The following is a 23,547-nucleotide window of genomic DNA, read 5'->3' on the forward strand; positions in this document are numbered from 1 at the left end:
ACAAAGCAACACACATGCACTTTATCTCTCATACTACAAACAGAAATATTAGCCTAGTTTAAATCACACACACACTCACACTCACACACACACACACACACACACACACACACACACACACACACACACACACACACACACACACACACACACACACACACACACACACACACACACACACACACACACACACACACACACACACACACACACACACAAACTTAGTTGCCCTCTATGTCTCATGGCTACTTTAAGTTCTTCATATGAGTACTGTACAGGGAAATCATTCTTGTCCAGTCTGGCTTTAACCTGGCACTTTGGAATGTCTCAGCTTATCACATAGCCTGTGGAGAAATGTTTAAAGTAAACTCTATCAACTCATTACACTCCCCCAAAATATGTTCCCAATTACCTCTTTCTTCTCCATCACATATCCATCGTTTGCAATCTAACTGAACAAAAATTCTTTGTAATTTGCATGGGCTATACAAATACCTGTGCAAACACTTCCAAGCAAAAAGCCTAAATCTTCTAGACTTTGTTGCATATTGGGGAGCCATACATATATCCTCCCATTGTTTATTGTGAATTGCTCATCCAGTCTCTCTTCCCAATCCTTTCTAACCTCTTCTGTTTGATTTCTATACATTATCATGAAATATTTTATACATTCTACTAATTATCTCTTTTTTTAACAGCAGCTTCAGTTCTAGATTCAACTAGAAACTCTACTAGTCTTTCACTTAGGTCCCCCTATTCCTTTCACTTTGCCTGTACTCTGTTATCAGTCCTTGATGGGGAAGGTAGTCTCTACCCTGCAGTCCAAATGTATTCCTGACCTCTTCCCATTCTATTACCTTTCCCCTTGAAATTATTTGCTCCCTATACCCTGGTTCTTTTGTCAGTTTTCTCTAGTAAATTCAGTCCCACTCTTGCCTAATCCCTGTACACCTAATTGCAGCCATTTTATTAGCAGAATTTCCTTACTCCATTTCCATGTTGGCTTAGTTCTTAGAATACTTTCTGCAAATTTATGAATATAATTTTCTGTATGGCTATTGTTATTCTCCTTAAGAATCTGCATCCAGAGAAACACAGTAGGTTTAATATAATTAAGACAAGGGTACTGAGGGAATGGAAATCATATTTTGGGTAAGCATTTATGTATTGACCAAATTAATAAATGGATCCATGAAAAACAAAATGAAACTGCTGTGCTGAGAATTTATGCTCATACTGTCAGAACCTTAGCTTATATGGAATGTATTAAGTCTGTAAAGTGCAGAAATGAAATTACTTTTATTTATAAAGCTAACTGCTAAAAATGCTACCCATAAAATATTATTTTTTTATAGAGATAGTAAAGCTAAAGATAGCACTACCTGAGTTAATGAAACAGCAGTGAGACTAAATTACTTGGAGGCACATGATACGGAGGCTATGTTCATTGCAAGTTTGCCATGTCCGTGATTAAGTAGTTATCAATGCTCGAAGCGTATCCATTTAATAACTGTGGGTGTAGAGCCTACACAGAGTCATGAGTGTAATTACATAAAGGGAGGGAATACCCAGGGATTGTACAGAGATGTGCAAGGATTCTTTTCAGCTGTGCTACAAAGGCTGTAGTTTTTCACAAAGCCAACATTAGCTACTAAGCCAGCAAAAAGTCACAAACCACCACTAATGCTTGCCTGTGTGATGGTCTTCCAGGTCCACTCTTGCTCTCACTGTGGAATAGCCAGGAGGGGAGGGCAAATCATTCTTACCTGTAAGGGAGGCTTGGTGGTCAGCAAGGGCAAAAAGAACATTAAAAATATTCATAAGATTTGAGTGTTATATTTTTGATAAGGTAAAAAAAGCACTTTGTTATTTGCATGGGGGAAGGACAGGAACTCTCAGACCACTGTGCATGGGTTTTTAGCACTTTTTCACAGCAACTTCAGTATCATTAAATAAGCTATACAGCTGTGTAAAGAGAAATTGTAGTTCAGAATGCAACTGTGAAGCTTTAACACCCATATGAACTTAAGCTGAAATTGCTTTTATTAACTGATGTTTGTGAAAGAAGTCTTTGACCATGGACTTCCTGATTTGGCACAAGGCTGTGTATGCTGGGTAGTTGTATAGGAATTGCAGGATTAACATTTAGTAATAGTTCTTCAGTTTCACCACTGATGGTGCTACAGTACAATACAAATACCTGTGTGGCTGCTTAAGTAAACAGCATCCAAAACCCATGATGCTATTCTCTTCCATGACATAAAAAATGCCTTCCTGACTACCTTTCAGGTGGCATGGGTATGATTGACAGCCTAGGAGTTGACAGGGGAGGAATAAGAATAAGACAGTGGTTGTACACTTTCTCAGAGAGGTAGGGTAGGGCACACACTGTGTTACAAGGAGGGATAAGAATGACAAGACAGTGCTTGTACTCCTTTCTCAGAGAGGAGGGTGGATGACAAGACAGTGCTTGTACACTTTCTCAGAGAATAGGGTAGGGGCACACACTGTGTTACAAGGAGGGATAAGAATGACAAGACAGTGTTTGTACGTCTTTCTCAGAGAGGAGGGCAGGGTGCACATTGTGTTAGAATCCCTGGTGGCACTGGCTGCACAGGAAGCCAGGGCCTTCTTTGAGGTTGTCCCTTAGAGTTGGATGGCATACCCTTGCTGAGGCCCACTCCACACCAAGTCCCATCTGTCTATCGTATCTCTTGCTCTGTCTGCCCACCTACCTTTTGTGTACTGCTGTAGTGCAATGATCAAGGCTGAACATTTCAGACACAGCCAAGGTAAAAATCTCACAAAGAAAGTAAAAGTATAACATATAATTGAGAAAGACAATAAAGGTTACGGTAAAAAATTTCTGATGAAACAGTATTAAAATGGTTGAAATTAAACATGCTGAGCAGTGGCAAGTCAGGGTTAAAGCGAAAACCTAACCACCACTGTTGCAAGGAATCAGACCTGTTCTGGGTAGAGTAATGACAGCCAAAATGTCCAAAAGGAAACTGTAGCATTATGCAGTACGCACACAACACACAAGACCAATACAGAACCAGTTTAAGCTAAAAGCTTTCATCATCTAGTAAGAATGTCACCAAATTTGTGATTTAAATAAGATTTACAAAAATTAGTGTGTTAGAAACTTCCAATTGAAAGATGTATTACCAGAACATGAAGTGGCCCCTTTGCTTTGTAATGTAACAATCCCCATGTTTAGTGTAAAAATGAAACACACAAGAATGAACAAAACAATGCAAAGTGGCTGACTGCTACCTTCTAGTGCTGAAGGTGTAAATGTTACAGTAGTATAGCATGTTTGTATGTCATGTAACACCCGCATTACTGTTGTAGCGGATATGAATACTGGGAGAAAAAGCAGTGAAATAGAAGTTCATAAACTTGCATGTATTTTTGCATAAATACTCTAGAAGTACGAAAATGGAGTACATAGAGTTAGTCTCTCCAAACTGCCGCCCATTTTTTCTCCTTGCTATGTAGCATAGAATACTGAACAAGTACATACGGTCCCTGTCTAGTCATTCTGTCAATATCCACAAAGGGAAAAAATATAATAGGTTGAACTTGTGTGTGTGTGTTTATATAGGACATTAGTTGTCATTTGGCATCTCAGGCTACCAAGATACTCTGAAATACAATGTTTTAGTACCCTAGAGGTATTTCCAGTATAGAAGGCACCATAAATGTATTTGACCATGAAAATGACCCACTTACTAGAGCAGGTAGTCAGTTGCCATTTATGTAACACCTGGGATGCATTACGAAGAGTAAAACATTTTGTCCTGCATGCACATTTACAAAGGGAACATTTACCACAAAGCTTACATCCTGTAACATTGTCTACTTATTTGAATTGCTCAGCAGCTTTTTTTATTTGGAAAAGTTTGACATTTTCTTACCTATACGAAAAGTATATATCACTAGTAAGCTTCACAGAAATATGATCTACATCTTTTCCCTTGCTGGGCAGTAACATTTTTTATTTTAAAAGAATTTCTCCCTTATGTGGTAACAAATCTCATGTCCCCATCACATCAATGAGATTTGTTATTGTTGTTATAAACAAAAGTCTCCTAGATGTCCATAGGTACTCTTTGTTGAATAAAGTCATACCTCATTTTACTAGTATAGCCCCTGTGCCCAGAATTTTGGATCATGTTACTGTACCGGATCTCAGAATAATTAACATCAGAGCACTTATGCTTATGATGTATAAACTTGGATTTGGAGATGTCTTTGTCTCTCAGATAGCAACTGCAGGCAAACAGAGAATGTTTGGAGAAAGACTTTCTGTAATGCAATGTAGCAGCAGTTTCATGTACCACTTTTCATCACAGATGAATCTGGAAATTATAATTGAAAAGTTCTGACCTTGAAGTAAACTGAAAGCCAATTTTATTATTGCTTGTATAGCCAAAAAGTGCCTCGGATATCACCCCTGCATACTAAATAACAGAAGCAAGGTACCTTTGCCATATATCAGAGATACTAAGATTTCTCCCCTTCATCATAAATGTACAGGCGTTAATAGGCTCAGAGATTGTTACGAGGTGATCAGTCAGGCAAATCGTTCATAGCCTAACCACTACAGTTCCACAGTACTTTGCTATCCCTTTCCATAAGAGTCTGTGTGATGAAACAGAGAACATAAATCCACTCATCCAGGTTGTTTTTGAAGAAAACAAGGGAATTACATTGTTTAATGTGAAGGTGAACTCTGTTCCAGAGAAGAGGACTTAATCTGAGATTATCTGTCATGCCATCAGTTTCTTTTTATGTTGTGATGAAGGCACCAAGGATTTTTGAGGGAAAGTCAGATGCATACATCTTACCTTGACCTAGCCAAAGCAATCAATTCCATTCTTCACTCTGGCATCATAGATGAACTTATCTATTTTAACATTTGTTAATGTCTGTTATGTACTTCACAGATAAAGATTCTAGTTGTCTACTGATGTACTATGTTCTTCATCTGTAAATATGTTGTAAGTAATTGCTATGTAAATTGTTAATCGCTATGTAATCCAATGTAACTACTGTCTGTTTATTTTAACTGTGGAGCTTTTCTCCCCGGGCCTCCGCTGAAAATGGACCTACGTCCAGTCGGACACTCCCGATCAACAAATATAAATAAATAAATAGATAGATAGATAAATGTATACTCCCACATTACCCAATGGATAGGAAATTGGCTCACAGACCAGAACCCAATGAGTTAAGATTGGGATACACACCCCTAAAAGGCTCATTATTAGCAGTGTCCCTCAGGGTTTAGTACTGGGGCCTCACCCATTTGATATTTAGTTTTCTGATGTCAAATATGATGTTGAAGGCCTCTGGATAACCAGTTTTGCTGAAGACTGTAAATTTGGAGTCACTGTGATCTCCCTTGAAGACTTCCATATTCTACAAAAAGGTACATCTTACACAAATAAATGGTGTCTGGATCATAGTCTCAATCTAAAGGCCTAAGTGTAGTGTGGTATCCTCTCTTCTATCACATTAATGATGCCCTTTCAGAACAGGCACAGTCATCAGAAACCTGGAGGGATTTGTTGACACAGAGCTCTCCTTTGTCCACCCTTTAGCCAGATTGTGGCTGCTAATAATTGTACATTTCCTCTATATATAAATGCAGTGTTTCTTATTCTTTGTACTTATGTTTTTACTGTTTGTGAATGTTTTTATTCACTCAGGCTGTGCTTTTAAATTGTCCTTTTTTGATGAGGGCACTTGCCCAGTAAGCAAACTTAAGTAAATAGCAAGTTACAAAAGAAACTCTTTTAAAATCTGGGTTATACATGGCAGTTACTTCCAACCAGTGGTAAATGGCACATAAGCTAGCTCCACGTGGAATGCAGGTATAAAGGGATTTGATGTCTAAGGTGCTGAAGAAATTTACATTACCCAATTGAATATCAGTCGTTAACTTTAGAAAATCAGTAGTGTTGTGCATTCTCACTCAGATATGAACCACTAGTGGCTTGAATCACATCTCTAAAAACTCTGGCTTCAGTTACAGAACTCCCAGAAACTGTGGGATTTATGAGTGGGGAGATGTGATTTACATTCTTTGGGCAACAGATAAAACATCTGTAGTCATGGGTCAAGACAGTTTAATTGTATGCACAGTTTAAATAAATACCTTTGCCCATGATTTTATTCAAAAATCAATCAGTTTATTGTTTGAAGCTGTGCATTGGATCAAGGGGCAACACAAGTTAGAGTAATAGATCTCATTGTCCATTTGCGACTTAGCTTAATTAGCATAGTCCTCCCTATTTTAAACAATCATCCTACTCCATTTGTCTACCACTGTAAAAACGGTTTGTTTTTAGTTAGCCTATGTAGAGCTTCATTCTTTGTTGGTTAACTTGCACCCATATTTCTTAAAAAAAAAAAAAAAATTAAATTATGTATAAAAATACATTAATAACTACCCTTTTTAAAAGCTCTGACTGTGGTAGTAGGGGGTTGAAACATGTAGATGCAATTGGAAATCAGTCATGTCCATTGATTCAGTATTACCATTTTCCCTGACTCTGAACCAAAACTTTAAGTTTTTCTACAGATGCCCTTTAAGACTTGGACAGTTTGATGGAACATAGTATAGTTAGAATAAGAGTGAGACCTTTAAATATGCTAAGTTGGCAATGATTCAAAAGCACAAAGTATCATTAGCCTCCTCCTAGTTCATTAGCATTTGTCTAGTTGCTGCACAGTAACATTTCTGCTGTGCCTTCTATACTTTCTTCCTCCCATCTACGTACATCATGACCCACAGGGGTACTGCTATCCATGGTTTGCCAAGCAGGAATGATGCACCACTCAGTCCTCTCCCATGGAAAGATCAAACAGGCCATTGAGCTCTCACCTTTGGGGGAAAAATTAATCAACTGGGCAGGAGAGAGACTTCCAGGTCACTAGGGATCAAAGTAAAAAAAATAAAACTGTCACTTCACCTTCTTTTAGAAGTAGTGTCCACTAAGGCTTTGCATTTTAAGGGGATCTGCTATTTACCTGAACACAAAAGCGCCAGGCTGCACTATTGTCCAAAGCAAATAGTTATTGCTAAACTTTTCCTGTCCCCCCAAGGTGAAGCAACCTTTGAGTTGATAATAAGTAGGATTGGTTTAGAAGACACGTGTATCCTGCATAGGAAGGGGTTTGGTGTTTGGTTTTGACCATTTTACCTTGGCCAGTAATGGAGGTTGGTCATATGGCTTTTGAACAATATTGCTAGACCCATTTAAGAATATGTTTGTACTAGACATACATGAGGTTGTATGGGCTCCTTTCCATACATTCACTTAACACTGCAACCTAATTGCCCAATTTAGAAGCAGAACAAGGTTTGTTAGGGAAATACTCCAAGGAAGTATTGTGTGGTAGTTCAGAAGGCTATAAGAAGGTAATGAACTTCATCCTGTAGTCCTGTGTTTGAATCTGTTAATGTCCACCTGCGAGTTGTGCGACTTTCAGCAAGTCAGTAAACCAGACAGTGCTCTTACATCACACCTAAAATGAGGCACTTGCACATAGTAGACTTAGCTGGTTAACTAATGTATACAAGTAAAATAAGAAATAAAATCTTTTGTAGCTGTCCACCGCTCTGTGTTAATCTTTTAAGACTGCTTGGTATTCTGTTTGAGAAAAAAAAAAGGCTGATGATGTTTTCTGAGCACGTCACCAGCACATGGTCATTGAGGGATAGAATCTTACTATAGTAGGAATGCTATCTGCGTGTTGGATTTGACTTTTGATGTACTTTTATATACCTTACTTATTTTAACTGTATGCAGTTAGCATGTTTCTATTTACAAACATAACATTATAGTTTTCAGTTATTGCAACTTAACTACTAGTTAAAAGTTTGTTGCTAGAACTGAAGATGATGCCATGCATTACTGGTTTTATATCGGTCATGTGTTAGGCGATGCTGGAAAAACATATTCCAGAGGTGGCTATTAGCATCCTATTGGAGAATCTGTGTGTTAGAAAAAGCCTGAACAAATAACTAAAGTTTTAAGTAGCAGTCCATTTGTTGTACTGCTGCAAGAGTCCTTTTAGTAAAGGTATCCCATGCTTATTAACATTTTGCACAGCTGTGTTTTCCTGCTTCAGGCATACCGCTAGGAGCTTGCTATAAATGTTGTACTGCTATTACTTCATTAATTCTAGTGATAGGTATCAGGAAGCAATGTCCCCCAGAGATTAGTTAACTTGACCAGTTCCATTTATGGGCAATATGACTTTGAACAAGTCTGGGGCACATCTGAGAGGAAATTTTGGCTTTAGAGTTGTGGTTATTATAGCAATAACTCACACCTGGGTGTGGGTAATGCTGGATTTACCCACGGTTGGTGTGGTTTGGTCACGAGGATGAAGCCCGAATGGCCAAACAAAGCCAACCATGGGTAAATTCAGCATTACCCACACCCAGAAGTGGGTTATTGCTATTATACAATGACATTATTTAAGAAAAAAAAAATATTTACTTTTCTTAAATAATGGCATTATATAATGCCTCATTGCTGCCCTTCCGCAGCTGTCTGGTATTCTGCGGCAGTTCTGATGTACTGCGCATGCCTACACAGTACATCAGAGCTGTGGGCAAAAGCAATGGAGAAAGCAAGATCTCCATTGCTTTTTACAAACTGTCTCGCTATGTTAAAGGAGTTTAACATAGCGAGACAGCTTTAAAAAAAAAGCAACGGAGAATCTCCGTTGCTTTTTTAAAGCTGTCTTGCTATGTTAAACTCGTTTAACATAGCAAGACAGTGTGACGCAACGGAGATCTTGCGTTCTCCGTTGCTGTAAAAAAAGAGGTTATAGTAATGGAAAAAGTCCAGGCGACTGGACCTTTTTCCATTACTATAACTCTGATTTACAGCGTGCACGCTGACCAATCAGCGTGCACGTTTTTGAATATTAATGGGGGGTTGTTGTATAATGTGAATGTATGCATATTATCTACATATCCTGATGCATAGTTTTAAAAGTAGCCTGTGTTGGTATGTTTGTCCCATTTTAAGTATCTTCAGACTGTTATTTTTATAATCTTGTTTTCCACCATGTATTACTTTGTGCTTCCATAGCACTGTTTTGAAATTGCCGCATTTCTAAGTCCTCGTTTTTATTTTTTATTTATTCATTCTTTTTTTTTTACTCTCTATTTTGCTAGGTAAATAGATTAATCAAAACAATACTTACCTGATCTGACTTCAGGGAAATGATAGAAGAGACAGGTTTGCACAGTCCTACTGTAAAGAACTGCAAGTTAGCAAAATAGCTGGCAATGTATAATCCTCGTTGTAGTTGCTTGAAATGAATATGCTAAATAAGAGGAAACTTCAAATTTGCAGGTAACATACACATTTGGGATGGTCACTTTTTCTGTTTTTGCTGGTGTTAATGTAACTCTTAGCTTTATAGATCAAAAATCACAGACTGCTAGGGGGTGTCAGACTGAACATTGTCACTTACTTCATTCGAATGAAACTTGTCTGGATGAAGTTTCAACTGTCAAAGTGCAAATGCTTATTCAAGTTTTATCATACCATACATTTGTAGCATTTTTGTGCTGTGTACTTTCCAAACATGTCTCAATCTTTCTGCCTTGTTTGGCAGTGTAGATTTCTTGAGCAGTAAGTTCTTATGTCCCTTCCTTTTTAAGGTATGTGTGTTGTCTAGTTGACTACCATGATAGATTATTAAATGCACATGCTAAGTAGTCATCACATAATTTCAGTTTTAGTTGTTGCAAATGACATTTGTGGAATACAGGGTATGAGTACGTACCCACCACATCAATGAAAAATAGTGACAGCCTTCAGATGTGATGGGATGAAGTTACTGCATCTCTGTAATTTTGTAAGAAGTCATCTTGCACTTTTTTGAACTATTCCCATTTAAACCTTCTGTCACCTGTTTTTTTTTTATATGCTTGAACATATGCTTAATATGTTGAACAATGTCAGATTTGTCAAAACAAAGAACACATATCCTTTGTTAAAAATGTGCAAAGTGGCAGCCATTTAAAATTAAATTATTTTGTATGTTGTAAGCTCGTACTGGATCTCTGCCCCTGTATCCTGAACTTAATATTAACTCTGAAGTAATTGCATCTTGAAGGGAGGGACATTGACCCTTTCACAGCTGTGACCTTGGCAAAATAACTTTGCCAAGCCTACCAGGAAAAACCTTAGTCACTGATTTTAGTTTAAAATGTTTCCATACCCACCGTTAAAATTATTTGCTTCCTTGTCCTCTTTTTTTTAACCTTGAAAAGGAGTTCTGTGAGTAACCCCGTGAGCATAGCAGCATTAGATTATTTTCTGTCTCATGTTGGCTTATAAAATCTAGCCCCTACTGTTTTTCTTTTTGTGTTCCAGCATCCCAGAATCCCATTTCCTTGCAGTCTAGATATTTTCTTCACGTATGAGCAAATCCCTTCTTATCCTGTCTTCAGTTATTTCTGTCTCCCTTCCCACCCCAAGCATAGATTTGCCTGTTGTGGCCTTACCCAGTGCAGGAAGTTTTATCCATGTTTGGTGCAGACGTCTGTGGGATTCATGTTTTTGCTGATCATCACTCAGGAGTTATACAGATTAATAACTTCAGATTGCTGCCAAAATTGTTCCACTGTAGCAGTAACGCTAGTTATCGCTTACTGCTGAAGATTTGAGTTTGAGAATGATTGCATCTAGACAGCTGACGGCAAGATATCCGCTGACCATTATACAGTCTTACATTTGCTGAAATGATGTAGGCAGTCCTATGGTACAGGTTCTCCTCTCCTCCCCTCTCTGCTCAGTTTATCCTGGACTTTCTTAGCAATAATTAGCTGTTTAGGCAGGTTATTCCATTTTTTTCTGTGAAAATGTTCTTTTTTGAGTCCAGGCTGAGGCGGATTCTCTCATTTTGTATCTGATATTTGTTTTCTCTTGAGATGACCTCCTCCTTGTTCTGTTCTGCCTGCTGTATAACCTACACACACAGAAACGATCTTATGCAGCAAGAAAAAGTCCCCGGTTTACTTCCTTATTTTTAGACCGTAGTGTCCTGAACATTCTAATATGTTCACATAATACAAAATTGTGCAAGTACACACAGTACTCAAATTGGGATGTTAGCATTGAATTGTAGAATGGGGGGTAGTACATCTAGGTGATTCTCCGCGCAGGGTGTAGTGCACTAACCACTTTGCTGTTGCTACATCTTTCTTGACTGTATCTTGAGTCAGTAGTGCCAATTGCTACTACACTATGTTCCTTCTCCTGATCTGTCCTGCCCAGTGTAGTTCCTCTAACTCACGGTCTACCGGCATGTTTAATTTAAATTATTAACATTACATTTTTGATATTGAAGTTTACCTTCTATTTTGCAGTTCACTGATTTAATTTTCACATGGCCATTCGTAGTTTGGCTTCCCTTACTGTACATTTTCTCCACTGTTACTATTGAATCAAACAGATTGCAGGCAGAGATTAAGTGCTAAATGCTTTCCTACCATACCAAATGTATTACTTTTTTTAGCAAAGTGGTTGGTTGCCCAAAGCAACCAAACTAGTTCTGTCCAGAGTAACTGAGGGCAAAGGATTGCTGACTCCCACTACTCTCTCAGAAGTCCAAGAAGTGCATTTAATGTTTTTATCAGCTTAAGATTTTTTTCTTCTGATCTTTGATTTTGAGGCTAAGACATTCAAGTAGAAACAGCTGATACACACTTCATCTTAAAAGTTATCCATTATTTTTTTTTCTGTAGCTCAAGGAGAACTCACTGTTTCCTTTGTCTTTACTGGTAACGTTGTCCTGTGTTACATCCAGCTTTTTTGTTAACATTTATTTGCTGTATTTGACCTTCAGTATGTGTTGTCTAATTGATGGTGGCCAGAGCGTGCTTCTATATTCCAGGTTTGTATGAAACAGACTTCTGTAGAAGGCCATAAAACCAGTGGGCTTGCATATTTGAAGCATCTCAAACAACTTCTTATCTTACAACATTCTTTCTGTGCCAAGTATCAGCCATGTAGGCAAGAGATGCCTCAGAGGGGGGACCCTCATCCCGGTAGCTATAAGGATACTTTGTAACCCAGCTCATGATCACTGTAATCATCTTCTGCTATGGAAGCAGCAGCCTGAGGTCCTGTCTTCATTCCCTAGACAGAGGCCATTCCGGTATTGGAATGGATCCTAATTATTCCCAGGCTGAGGAGCTCCACAGCACTACACCCTGTCACCCATTGTTAACAATGTCATGGGCTTAGGTTTCTTGATATTGCTGGACAGTAATGATCTGGCTGTCTTCTTACGACAGCGTTCTTAAACACCATCCACTAGTCCAGATGTGATTTTTTTTTTTTCCTATCTCTGTATGATTAGTATAGGTTATGCAAAACAAGAATGTCAGTACTGGTGTATGATGGTGAATCATTAAACAGCTAAGGACACAAGATGGAATCTCTGAAGTACTTCATAGTTAATCCTATTGTGCTTTCTGTTGGCATTTGGCACTTGTTCGAAACTCCTATTTTAATCATGTGTTAATAAGGAGCCCATGTCTGGATGTTGTCTGCATGGGCAAGTTACGGCAGCAACAGGAAAAAAATAGTATTTTATACTGATAAGATGACCCAGTTTTTCCTGTTTCTTAGTATGTCCAGTATAAAAACAACATGGTTGCTGCATGATCAATGAAACTTACCCTTGCAATATCCCATAGTCATGAGCTGATGACATAGGATACCCTTAATCACTACACCATTGGCTCTGCTTATGTGACCATTTTGGGCAGTTATTGAATTTCACTTCTCCCACATTCTTGTATCTGCTAGCTTGCTTATTAGCTTTCTTTACAACATGGAATTGAACGCCTTGTTGAAGTCACGGTATATGAAATCAGCTGTTTATTTATTTTTTTAACATCAACTTAAATTATTAATAACAGTAGAACAATTGATAACGCATCAATGGCAACTTTCAACAGATCTGATTACTAATACAATCCTGACAACCAAGGAAACTTATAATAAATACATAATCCAGATAAAATGAATAATATTGTCAAGAAAAAGTAATCTGAGCAAAGTAAAAACCAGTACTTATTCTATTTTTAAAATGCTCTAAATCTAGAAAATGTATTATTAAAAAAAAGCAATGCACTGTTGAACTTGGTCTCAAGATCTACAGCTTCAGCTTACAATTTCAAGGGGGAATCCCCAGATCCCTCATAGGTGAGCATGTTTCTTGATCACTATAATGATTAATCAGAGAGCTCATTTTTGTAGTACCCTTTTCTTTTTTTTTTTTGTAGAGAGCTCTCTCTCTTTTTGGTACTTTTCCATTATAGAGGCAACATGCAATGATCGCACAACGGTTAGCCCTGAAGTAGTTGTTTTGAAAGACTACCCTTGTTTAACTGTGCCGAATTGCTTAGGTTTATATAGTTATCAGCATGCTTTTCAACCTTCCGAGTATTACAACCATATTATTAAGCTTTAAAGTCACAACAAAGGGTCAGAAAGAGGAACACTTTCATATTTTATTAAAAAGTAGTTTATAGAATACTATGTCATGCCCCACAATCCTCTGCTCTACCAACCAGACCTATTCACAACTCCTACTGAAGACCACCCTCAAAAAAAGCCTCAGCTCAGTCAACAAAACAAACTAAATGTGGTTTCTGCAAGCTGCCACAGTATGACACCTTTCACAACTGGAAAAACAGGATTTGACTGTTCCAACTACTTACTCATAGGGGAATGACAGCTGGGTGAAGCAGAGACTTTCTAGGGATATAATTTACGTCCATCCTACTATATGCTAAAATTGTATGATGGCGTTGTCTTAAAAATGAGTTTAATGATAACACTGACCACAAGGATTGCCGTCTGGAGGACCTAAAGCGTTTTCAAGAAGAAAACAAACAACTTGATGCAACCACTGAACAAATTTTACTGCAATAAATGTACCTGTCAAGTGTATCGCATTTTAAGCCTTAGAGATAACAGTCCCTCGCTGTTTCACAATGACCTGTCACACGTACAGTAAGGATTGTTTTAAAAAACAATACCCATGGTAAATAATACTTGTATCATATTAATTCCTCCAATCTTATACAACACATTTTAACCACACTGTCAACTTCTTAGTTGAAGTGCTCATTAGACCTGTTGCCCCAATAACGGAAAATACCCTCTTTTTAAAACTGCTGCATTGTACAAATGTGTGTAGCCAACTTCCTTTGTGTGTTATCCTGCACTTCCACAGGTTGGGACATATGCCAGGAACATTCTGGAGAGCATCTGTGGAGTACAGAAAAAATTGTATATGTATTGCCAAAAAATATGGTATTTCTTAGAAATGCTGGGATATCTAGGATTCAGAATGATTCTTTCTCACCAATCTTTCTCCAGATGAACATCTTTTTCCCAGGTTTTACTGAGGATCACTATGTCTTCCTGACCCTGATTGATCAAAATTGGATAGCTGTTACTTATTAAGCATTTTTTGTTAGGAGCTTCCAGTATCCACCTTACTAGCCCTGGGCTGTCCTTTATTCCTAATGTGAAAAGTTTCATTTTAACTAGATAGACCACCAGTCTGCTAGATATAAATCTATCCATCATTTTATCTCATTTTATTTTGAAAATCTTTCCAGGTGCTAACCTTATTCCCTTGGAGCATATCTTCCAAAAAAGTAAATGAGGTGCAAGTCTGTATCCAATCTTGGATGCTTGGCTTTCCCAAATCCTAGGCATGGTGTTAACATATAAAAGACAACTATTTTCTCCAATCCCTGACTCCGTATAATGTTATAATAAGATGGGAAATTAAAATACACACAGTTGTTCAGGGCATAGAGTGGTGACAATATCTTTGCATATAGGCCTTTTAAACCTAGGACTTAATGACATTTTATTTTGTCACTCATTTACAAAAAAATGTACTAGCTTGGCTTGTCAAAATCTAAAGTGCAAGCTCATTCTGGTTGGCTTTTTGCCACTTGTTATCCTAGAACAACACACTAGCATATCCCTAAGTTTGACTTGTCTTTAATTCTAGGGGTTTCCCTGCCTTCCCCATATATGAGCACCACTAATTCTGATGTACTTCACATCTTGCTGATGACTTGTTAAAGATCTAGCCAGGCTGTTGAAGATCCTCTGCAGTTGTGTCTGGACTTTGAACATCAGTTTCACTTGGCATGTCCTGTTCTTCTGTGACCCTGACTTCTGGTAACACCACTTCCCGTTATTTCTTTCTCCTTTAAGGTATGGCAGCCTACCCGTTTTCCCCAGTAAAAATCAGGCAATTTATTCAGATGCTTAGCATTCCTTAACTCCATTGTTCTGTCTGCCATAAGCTTGATTGCTTATACTGTTTCCTTTTTTCCTGTCCGTAGTTTGTGAAAATTCTGCTATGCTGTTTCTTGAGATTTCTATTTCTGCTCTCAAACTTAACCTGCTTGTGTTACCCACCAGACATGCTCCAGCTTGATCATACTGTTCTTCTCCTCCACCTTTGAACTTTCCACTTCCTTTAGCTCCTGTATTTGTTTATTATAGTCATTTATATCCTGTTGGTTAACCAGTGCAGACTACTTCTCCTCTCTTTCTGTTTTCTCTCTGTCCTTACCTCCTCAAGGCCATTCCTGTTTTAATCTGTACCACAGTTTATTCATCCCTTTCTGCCTTTCCACTCTCTTGTTTCCCCTTCTGCCATCTTCTCCAGTTCCCTGTAATTGATTTCCCTTTAATCTTAAACCCGCATTTGTGGCCTTTCTTCCCACTGCTTTTTCTCTGATATTGAACTTTAGTAATGCATCGGCACTCATTTCCAGTGATTCTTTAACCTGTACTTCCTGTATTCCATCTGAACTGCAGAGGACCACATCTGGGATTTTATTGCTGTGGTAGATTTCTGAACATTTGAATGAATACTTCCTGGAAAAATCATTTGCTGTGGCCTCTCTTTCCCTTCCCACGCTTGAGCCTGGTTTCCTCTAGCCAACCTTAGTGAAGAGTAAGGTACTCGGACTGATTGCCATCTTCTTTCTATAGCCATTTAGCCTGCCACACCATTGTTTTTTTTGCCACTATTCCATACCCAAGACCACCAAACCTCCTGTAAGGTCATTTATTCATTCATTCTTGCAGACCTCCAACCACATAGGAAACAAAAAATGGTGGGAGGTGCTAAGGATTACAGCCTTTATTCAGAATGTTTTAGAAGGCTTTTTGTATGCTTTTTAATACCCACTTGTCAGAAAAGTATTGTGCAATGTTCACAATGCTGTATTCAGTGCAAGCTCATGTTTCTGCATACCTGAAGTTTCAGCTAGAGTCCTGCTGGAAATTTACTTTTTCACTCCCCTATTGTAAGGCTGCAGTTCTGGACCTTCCCTCAGGTGGTCCTTGTGCAGCAGGACACTTCTTACTCTCTTCCCACTGAAGTAGGTGAGTTTGCATTGGCCATACATTCCTATCCCTCCTCAACTGCTTTGTCTGTCTCTTGGGATACTGATTGAAGTTTGGTCTTCAGGGTCATAATCGAGGGCAAACTCACTTTGCTTTGCAACCTGCATCCTCTTCCTTTATAGTGTCGGGCAGTCAGTAACATCCGTCCACCAGCAATACCCTTACTTTCTTCTCTTCTGTGTCAAGTTTTCCCTTGTTTGTTCTTTACACCATGTTCCTGGCCTCATTTTCCTTCGTATATAGTGCCATCTCTTCAGCACCCCCCCCCCTTATTTTTATAGAAATTAACCTTGGGATTGACGTGATCCATCCTCTTTTTGTCATTCACCCAGGTCATTGTTGTACTTGCTATGTCTTGCTTCCTGCTGCAGATAGTTGTGGCTACATCATCTTATTCATTTGTTTCATAACCTACCACCCCTTCTCCCTTCTGTTTTCATCTCTCTTCTCATGTTTAGCTGCCCTGTCTCCCTGCTTCCTTACATCTGGTTCTAGTTGTCTGTTGCATCTTTTTTTTTCTTCTCCCCATTTCACCTTATTTTTAAGAACGTAGCATTGCCTCATTTGCTTCAGTGCATCTTTCAGGACTGGGTTTGACTACTGCATTTTCTTCCCGTTTTTGATGTATGTAATTGTTGCCAAAAAGCTGTTGTTATCCATAGAACTTGTTACACATCTAGGAGGGGATAGCATCCATGGATATGACTCTGCTTTTGGCATACTGCTACTAGAACTAGTACCAGAGCTGTAACCTATGAAGGTGTGTCCAGAAGTGCATTGCTTGGATATAAAGCAGTCCTTTGGCTTACCATACCAGATATAACAATACCATAACAGTGCACAAACTTGTGCATGCAGTACACTGACAATCCTGCCACCATCTAGAGTGAATATACTACTGTTCAGTATGAGCTGACACTGAGGGAGAGGAGTTCCAGCTGTCATTAACATTCAGTGCCAGCTTTACCCAATTCAGGGTCGTAAAGAGACTCCTTCAAGACTGTCTAGGGAGTTTTTGAATTTGTATGTCAGTGATGAAATTATCCAGTGGCAGAAAAAAAACTTATGCAGTAAAGTTTGCAAGAGGGATGTTTTGCTACGTTTTTCAGTGGTCTTGATATATAATTATCTTTGTGTTTTCCAGGAACTCAGTAACGAACTGGACGAGAAAGAAGATACAATTAAGTCTTTGCAAGAGACTGCAGAGATGCTGTCATTGGAGAATCACCCTGCCAAGCAGACAGTGGAGGTAAAGAAACAGCTGTGCAGTGCTTTCAATGAGAGGGTCAGCCTACTAATATGTAGGCATGTGTTCGACATTCCCAGTGCTTTAAAAGACAAAAATGTGGACCTTTTATTAATGGGTGATGCTCTGTGAACATTGTAAATCAGTTCATTATGTGAACTAACTCTGTTGTACTGCTGGATGGTAAACCATAACATTATAGTAGCTCGTACACATTTTAATAGGCCTAAAAGACACGTTTTAAGTGTAGTACTGCAGCACATTAAGGAATACAATGAAGTCATTAGGCACTTTATAGGGAAGGGCAGGCTGAGCTGGAGGTATTTTTGTCTTTGTGTAAATCCAATATGAATATAAGCCTTTTGTCATACAAGATCATTGCTCAGTATTTCATATATATCTAGAAGATGTAATCAGATTGGTAAATATCATTTGGCTAATGAAACTCTGTTCACACTTATTGCATCAACAAGAAAATAATATTGATTATATCTGGATCCATGCAAATAAGAAGTCTTTGTTGTAGTTTATGTACAAAGGCATTGCTGACAAATGAGTTGAGAAGTCTTGAGAATCCTCACATTATATCTAATAAAAATTTACCGGGGGCAGAAAACATTACTAGACAAAGTAATTAGATGTAAGAAATGTATTTAGCTAGAATAATCTCACGGAGGGGCTGTACAAGAATGCAGGGAGCAGGAGCACGTTCATTTGAAGATATTGTAACAATACTTTGGATAGAATTTGGTTCACTTCACAGTCCTGACAGCTTTTATTGCTGAAGTGGAGGGCCACTAGTTTTGAAGTCAGACAGAGAAATACAACTCTTAACTAGGAGGGAAAGAGGATTCAGTACTACAAGAAATAAAAACTTTGTCAAACAAAACTGTGCCTTAAGTAGAGGGTCCTTTGGAGAGGAGTCTGCCATTATAGAGGTTAAAGTCCTGGGTTGTATGGTGCATATTGTCTGAGCTTTCAAGGTTTACCGGCTTGTGGACTTTAGTTGCATCATTTTGCAGTGCTCTGCAAATGATGGTCATCTGTGGAGTGGCATGGATGGTTACCATAAGTTAACTGTCCATTTTTTTCTTTTCCAGGCATACAGTGCAGCAGTACAGACCCAGTGGAACTGGATTAAGGAGCTATGCCTCTGTGTTGACCAGCACATTCGTGACAACACTGCTTACTTTCAGGTAAGGTAGCTTCTTGTGGGATAGATGTATTGTATGTCTAGAAGGAGATACTGCCTTTGGTGACTGTTTTTGCATTGCACATGCTGAACATTCTTGTTTTAGAGACCAAACTGAGGGTGTGCACTTTTTTGTTACAGTGCTATGACCAGTTTAGAAGTGCAGTAACATTGCATTCTGACTAGTCTGCAAAAAAAATATTTGCACTGATTGATGGTTACCTAGAGCTTCCTGGGTTTTGTGTTATATTCCAGTAAATATCAGCAGATACACTCTCAGGTCTTGTTAGAAAAAATGAGCAACACTGCATCACCAAAATGTCATTGATTTATACTAAAAATACTTTTGTTTGCAGTCGACCTGAAATCTTTGTGGTATGTGGTGCTTGTTATAATACAGTAGCTTTGAAATGTTTATGAAATTGTTTAGATAATGCAGGTTTTGTTTGTGTTCCACTACTAAAGAGAAAGCTAAATCTACAACATGGAAATTAATTGTTCTTGATAAAAGGCCAACTTATCAGTATTAGTCTTTGGGCTCAAGAGCTGGAAGTGCTGGGGAGGGAAACATGACAATTTGTTACCTATGTCATCTCACCCTTCTTAGAGGTAAAGAGAGGTGGTGTTGGCTTCCCGTTGGGTGCCACCTAAATGGAATATTAGGTATTAAATCTGTGTAGTATATGTATACCAGGCACAAGTTGACTCTATGGTAGTGCACTGGCTGGGGAAGGCAGCGTGCAGAGGCAGACTTCCCTCAGCAAGGCAGATCTTACGTGAAGTTCAAAAGAGCTGCTGCAGGGAGGGAAGCTGCAGTGGGAGGGGAGGCTGTTTTACTAGGTCTGAAATTTGGCCTGCTTCTTACTACCCAACTTTCACCAGAGTGGAAGCATGGGCTAATTAAGCACACTGTCAGGGACTAATGGGTCATAGGATTTTCATATGGCTCTTGTCAATGATGGGACAAATAATCCAAATGACTAAAAAGGTGGTAGAGCCGTTTGGTATCAGGCAGGTCCAACAGAAGAACAAATGAAATAGAAATAAATCTACTTGGTAGTACTTTTATATTGTTCTTAATAAAAGAAAAAAATTATGTTAAAGTGAGTACTTGCTACTTTAATGCTGTGCTTGTAGCCCACGGGGTGGGGGTTCAGTTTCATCTTACCTGCTGCAGAGTATGTGTCAACTGGCAGAGAAATGAAGGACAGACTGTAACATCAGCCAAGCCAAGCTCAGTCATTGCCATTGCCACGGTCACTAGTGGAGTGGGCCAGTGAAGACATGAGTGAGCCAATGACGTAAGCTCACCTAGGTGGAGGAAAGGTATTACTCTGTTCTGTACTTCTGACAACTTCTAGATAATGGGTGTCACAGGGAGAATGAGTGAGCATGATCTCTAGTTGTGGGACAGATGGTCGACACACATGAGGATGGGACAAAAAAAATGTTAAATTTGAGTCTAAAAAATTCTGTTGTCAGACTTTTTATAGTAACAAAATTTTTACATTTGATTTTAAAAAATGTCATAGATCATAACTGTATTGTCTCAGTTTGTATAACTGCTGCATTTCAGTGTTGTAGACCTTTTTGTTCTAGTACTTTTTATTTACCAGGTGGAATTGGAATTCTTGGTGGACTCTGTTCAAGGTCGCCTTTGATGTTTGGGAATTCAGATTTATGCTATGACGTGAAGCTAGTGAAATATGTGCTGAACTGGGTTGCTTATACAGCGGAAACAATTTTTCCATACTGTAGTGTGGAATGCCACATTCATGGAACTGAAATCAGAAAACTAAGGCAAATGTTTTGCACTATAGCCTATACCATTGGATGAAGAGCATAAAATACTCGAGTATCTTGTATGCCAGTTAATAATGTGGTATTCTTTTCAGAAGTTGTGTGAAAATGTTTTGTGTTCCATATTTCTCTCCATTTACACTCTAACACAATCTCATTTCCCTTAGTCACACGCAGACGTAAATTTATGTCTGTATGTATAACAGACATGCTTTGGGAGATGAGGTTTGAAACTTGCATGACCCATAGTCTTTTAGAAAATATGGATAATTTATGACCCCCACCCCCCTTTTTTTTTCTTTTACCACCGTTTGAACAAATCACATTATTTGTATGGAAAATAATTAGTGTGGCTCCGATGAGCCTTTTTCTGGTTTTGTGAAAGTATACCACTGTGCAGCTATTGAAATTCCATGGGATAGTTTGTCTGACTCACAACTGACCAATTAGTGTTATGAGGCCAAAAATGTTATTTGCCTTTTGTCACCAGTGCATTTGAAATATCAAGGAGCTGCAGATGTTCTTCATGTTTCACTGTTGTAGTCATCACATTTGGGTTATCCCTGCAGGGGTAGCCCTCGACCGGCCTGAATACTGTTGACATAGCATTTCTGCATCGGTTGCTGTCACCTGAAGACTGACGTCAGGTCATTAGTGGTATAAAGGAAGGCAGCCGACACTATTACATCAGTCTTTCTTGCCATGGAGCCCGAAGCAGAAGCAGTTCACATGAGTGCCAGTCGGCTGCTACCTGAGTTTCATTTCCCAACTGAAGTTGAAGTCTTTGAAAGCTAAGTACCCTGTTGGGGATCCTTTTTTCTTGCGCTAACCAATGTCAGAAAAAGTTAATAATTGTCTCACCTGTGGAAAGCGAATACCAGACTGGGACCTCCACTCCTACTGCATCACTTGTTTAGGCCCAGACCATGACGCCCCTCGTTGTCACTTCTGTGCTTTGTTTAACGCCAGAACTATTCATCGTCGGGCCCTTATTGTAGCCAGATATTTCCATTTACAGTCCTCGAATTCCGATATGGCTTCTGTAAGCCATCCGACAGCAGACCTTCTGAAAATACATAAAGATAAAGACAGAGACAGATCCCACAGGACTTAAACCTTCCAACGATGCTACCGCCAAGCTGGTTGTCAGCGCTCTGGAGCTCAGTGAGGCACTTTCGCAGCCCCTGATGCCCACTTCAGTTAATTCACAGGCCTCTACCGAGACCCTTTCGGACTCCGGTATGCCACAGAACTCTTCTTCGTCTAAGGATCCTGCAGTCGTCTCTACCTTGGATGGGTCCTGAGCCGCTGTGCAGGCACCAGCTTCCGAGGAAGTCCTTCGCAACACCGAATCCAGACATAAAAGGACACATCAAACTATGCTTGGGGTGCACACCTGGATGGCAGGTACATAAAGGGCCAATAGAACCCCCAGCAACTCCCCCTGCACATCAGTCTAAAAGAGATGATAGCTGTGCAGCAGGCCTTGATAGCTTTCAAACCCCTTCTCTCTTCAGGGGTTTTCCTGATCAAAACAAACACCACAGTGATGTTCATCGTGTTTCACTGTTGCAGTCATTACACTTGGGTTATCCTGCTGGCAGGCGACCCGTAGTTGGCCTGAGTTCCAAAGTCTTGGTCCGACGTCGGTTGCTGTCGCCTCTTCCCTGACGTCAGTGCGCCAGGGGTATAAAAGTTGCAACCGACGCCATTTTCTTCAGTCTTTCTTGCCGCGCGGTGCCTGAAGCATTAGCAGTTCGCGACTCCTGAGATTTTCAAAATTGAATGTCAGAACCGAAGTCTTCAATAAAGCTAAGTACCCCATTGGGGAAACTTTTTCTTGCTCCAGACTGATGTCAGTAAAAGTTAATAATTGTATTTCTTGTGGGAAGCAAATACCTCATAAGGACTTTCACTCTTACTGCATTCCTTGCCTAGGCCCTGACCACGACGTCACTAGTTGTCGGTTTTGTGCTAGATTTAATAAACACGCTATTAAACGTCTGTTTGATTTTGCTTTACATTATTTTGGACGAAGATTTAATTACATAATGCCTTCGGAACAACCGACGACCGGAATGTATAAAAAACGCAAAGACAAAGAAAAAGACAGGCATCCGAGGTCCAAAACCGACGACAAAGCCTCTTCTAGGCCAATCGCCGGTCCTCAGTGAGGCACTTTCGCAGCCCCTGACACCTGCTACCTCAGAGCCACAGGCCACAACCAACAGCCAAGTGGAGACACCGAGGCCTGTGGAAACTCAAGGTATTGGGCCTAGGGAAAATATACCCTCAGATGGGTCCGGAGCTGCTGAGCAGGCACCGGCTTCTGAGGGTGTTTTCAGACCTTCACAGCTTACAATTAAAGCTACTACAGCAGCAAAGGCAAAGTCAAAAACACCATTAAAGACAAAGAAACAAGTGCAGCATTCTCCAGAACAGTCATCCATGCCTAAAAACAGATGCCTAAAATGGCCGAAGACCTTATTACTTTAATCAGGGGCTCCCAACCCCTCCTGACAAAAGGCCTAGGCAAGACACTGATTATGATTCCTCTGATCAGGTTTCCATTTCTTCTGATTCTTCTTCTGACCAGGGCTATTCTCTCCCTCCCTATGAGGACTCTGATGCTGAAGAGTCCATTCCTTCAGCCTCACCGCCTGAGGATTACTCTATTGGGAAAACCCTGCACACCATGAGGAAGCATTTCCATTGGGAGAGCCAGGATTACTCAGAATCCAAGAAAAGGCTCAGAGATTTCCTTCTGTTGCCTCAGCACAGGCCCTTGGCTATCCCCCCTGTGC

General features: G+C 39.5%; 1 protein-coding gene across 1 annotated transcript in view; it reads left to right on the forward strand.

Annotated features, from left to right (window-relative positions):
- LOC122792184 (microtubule-actin cross-linking factor 1-like) overlaps nucleotides 1-23,547 on the forward strand; it is a gene marked incomplete in the record, with an annotated part of 3,579,694 nt that overhangs the window by 1,235,107 nt on the left and 2,321,040 nt on the right. The window contains 2 exon segments of the mRNA XM_044059907.1: nucleotides 17,650-17,754; nucleotides 18,852-18,947. Of these exon segments, the coding sequence (XP_043915842.1) occupies nucleotides 17,650-17,754; nucleotides 18,852-18,947 (201 nt within the window).

The sequence above is a fragment of the Protopterus annectens genome, chromosome 1.part2 (assembly GCF_019279795.1).
Source record: "Protopterus annectens isolate FY-2018-M chromosome 1.part2, PAN1.0, whole genome shotgun sequence".
NCBI classification, from domain to species: domain Eukaryota; kingdom Metazoa; phylum Chordata; order Ceratodontiformes; family Protopteridae; genus Protopterus; species Protopterus annectens.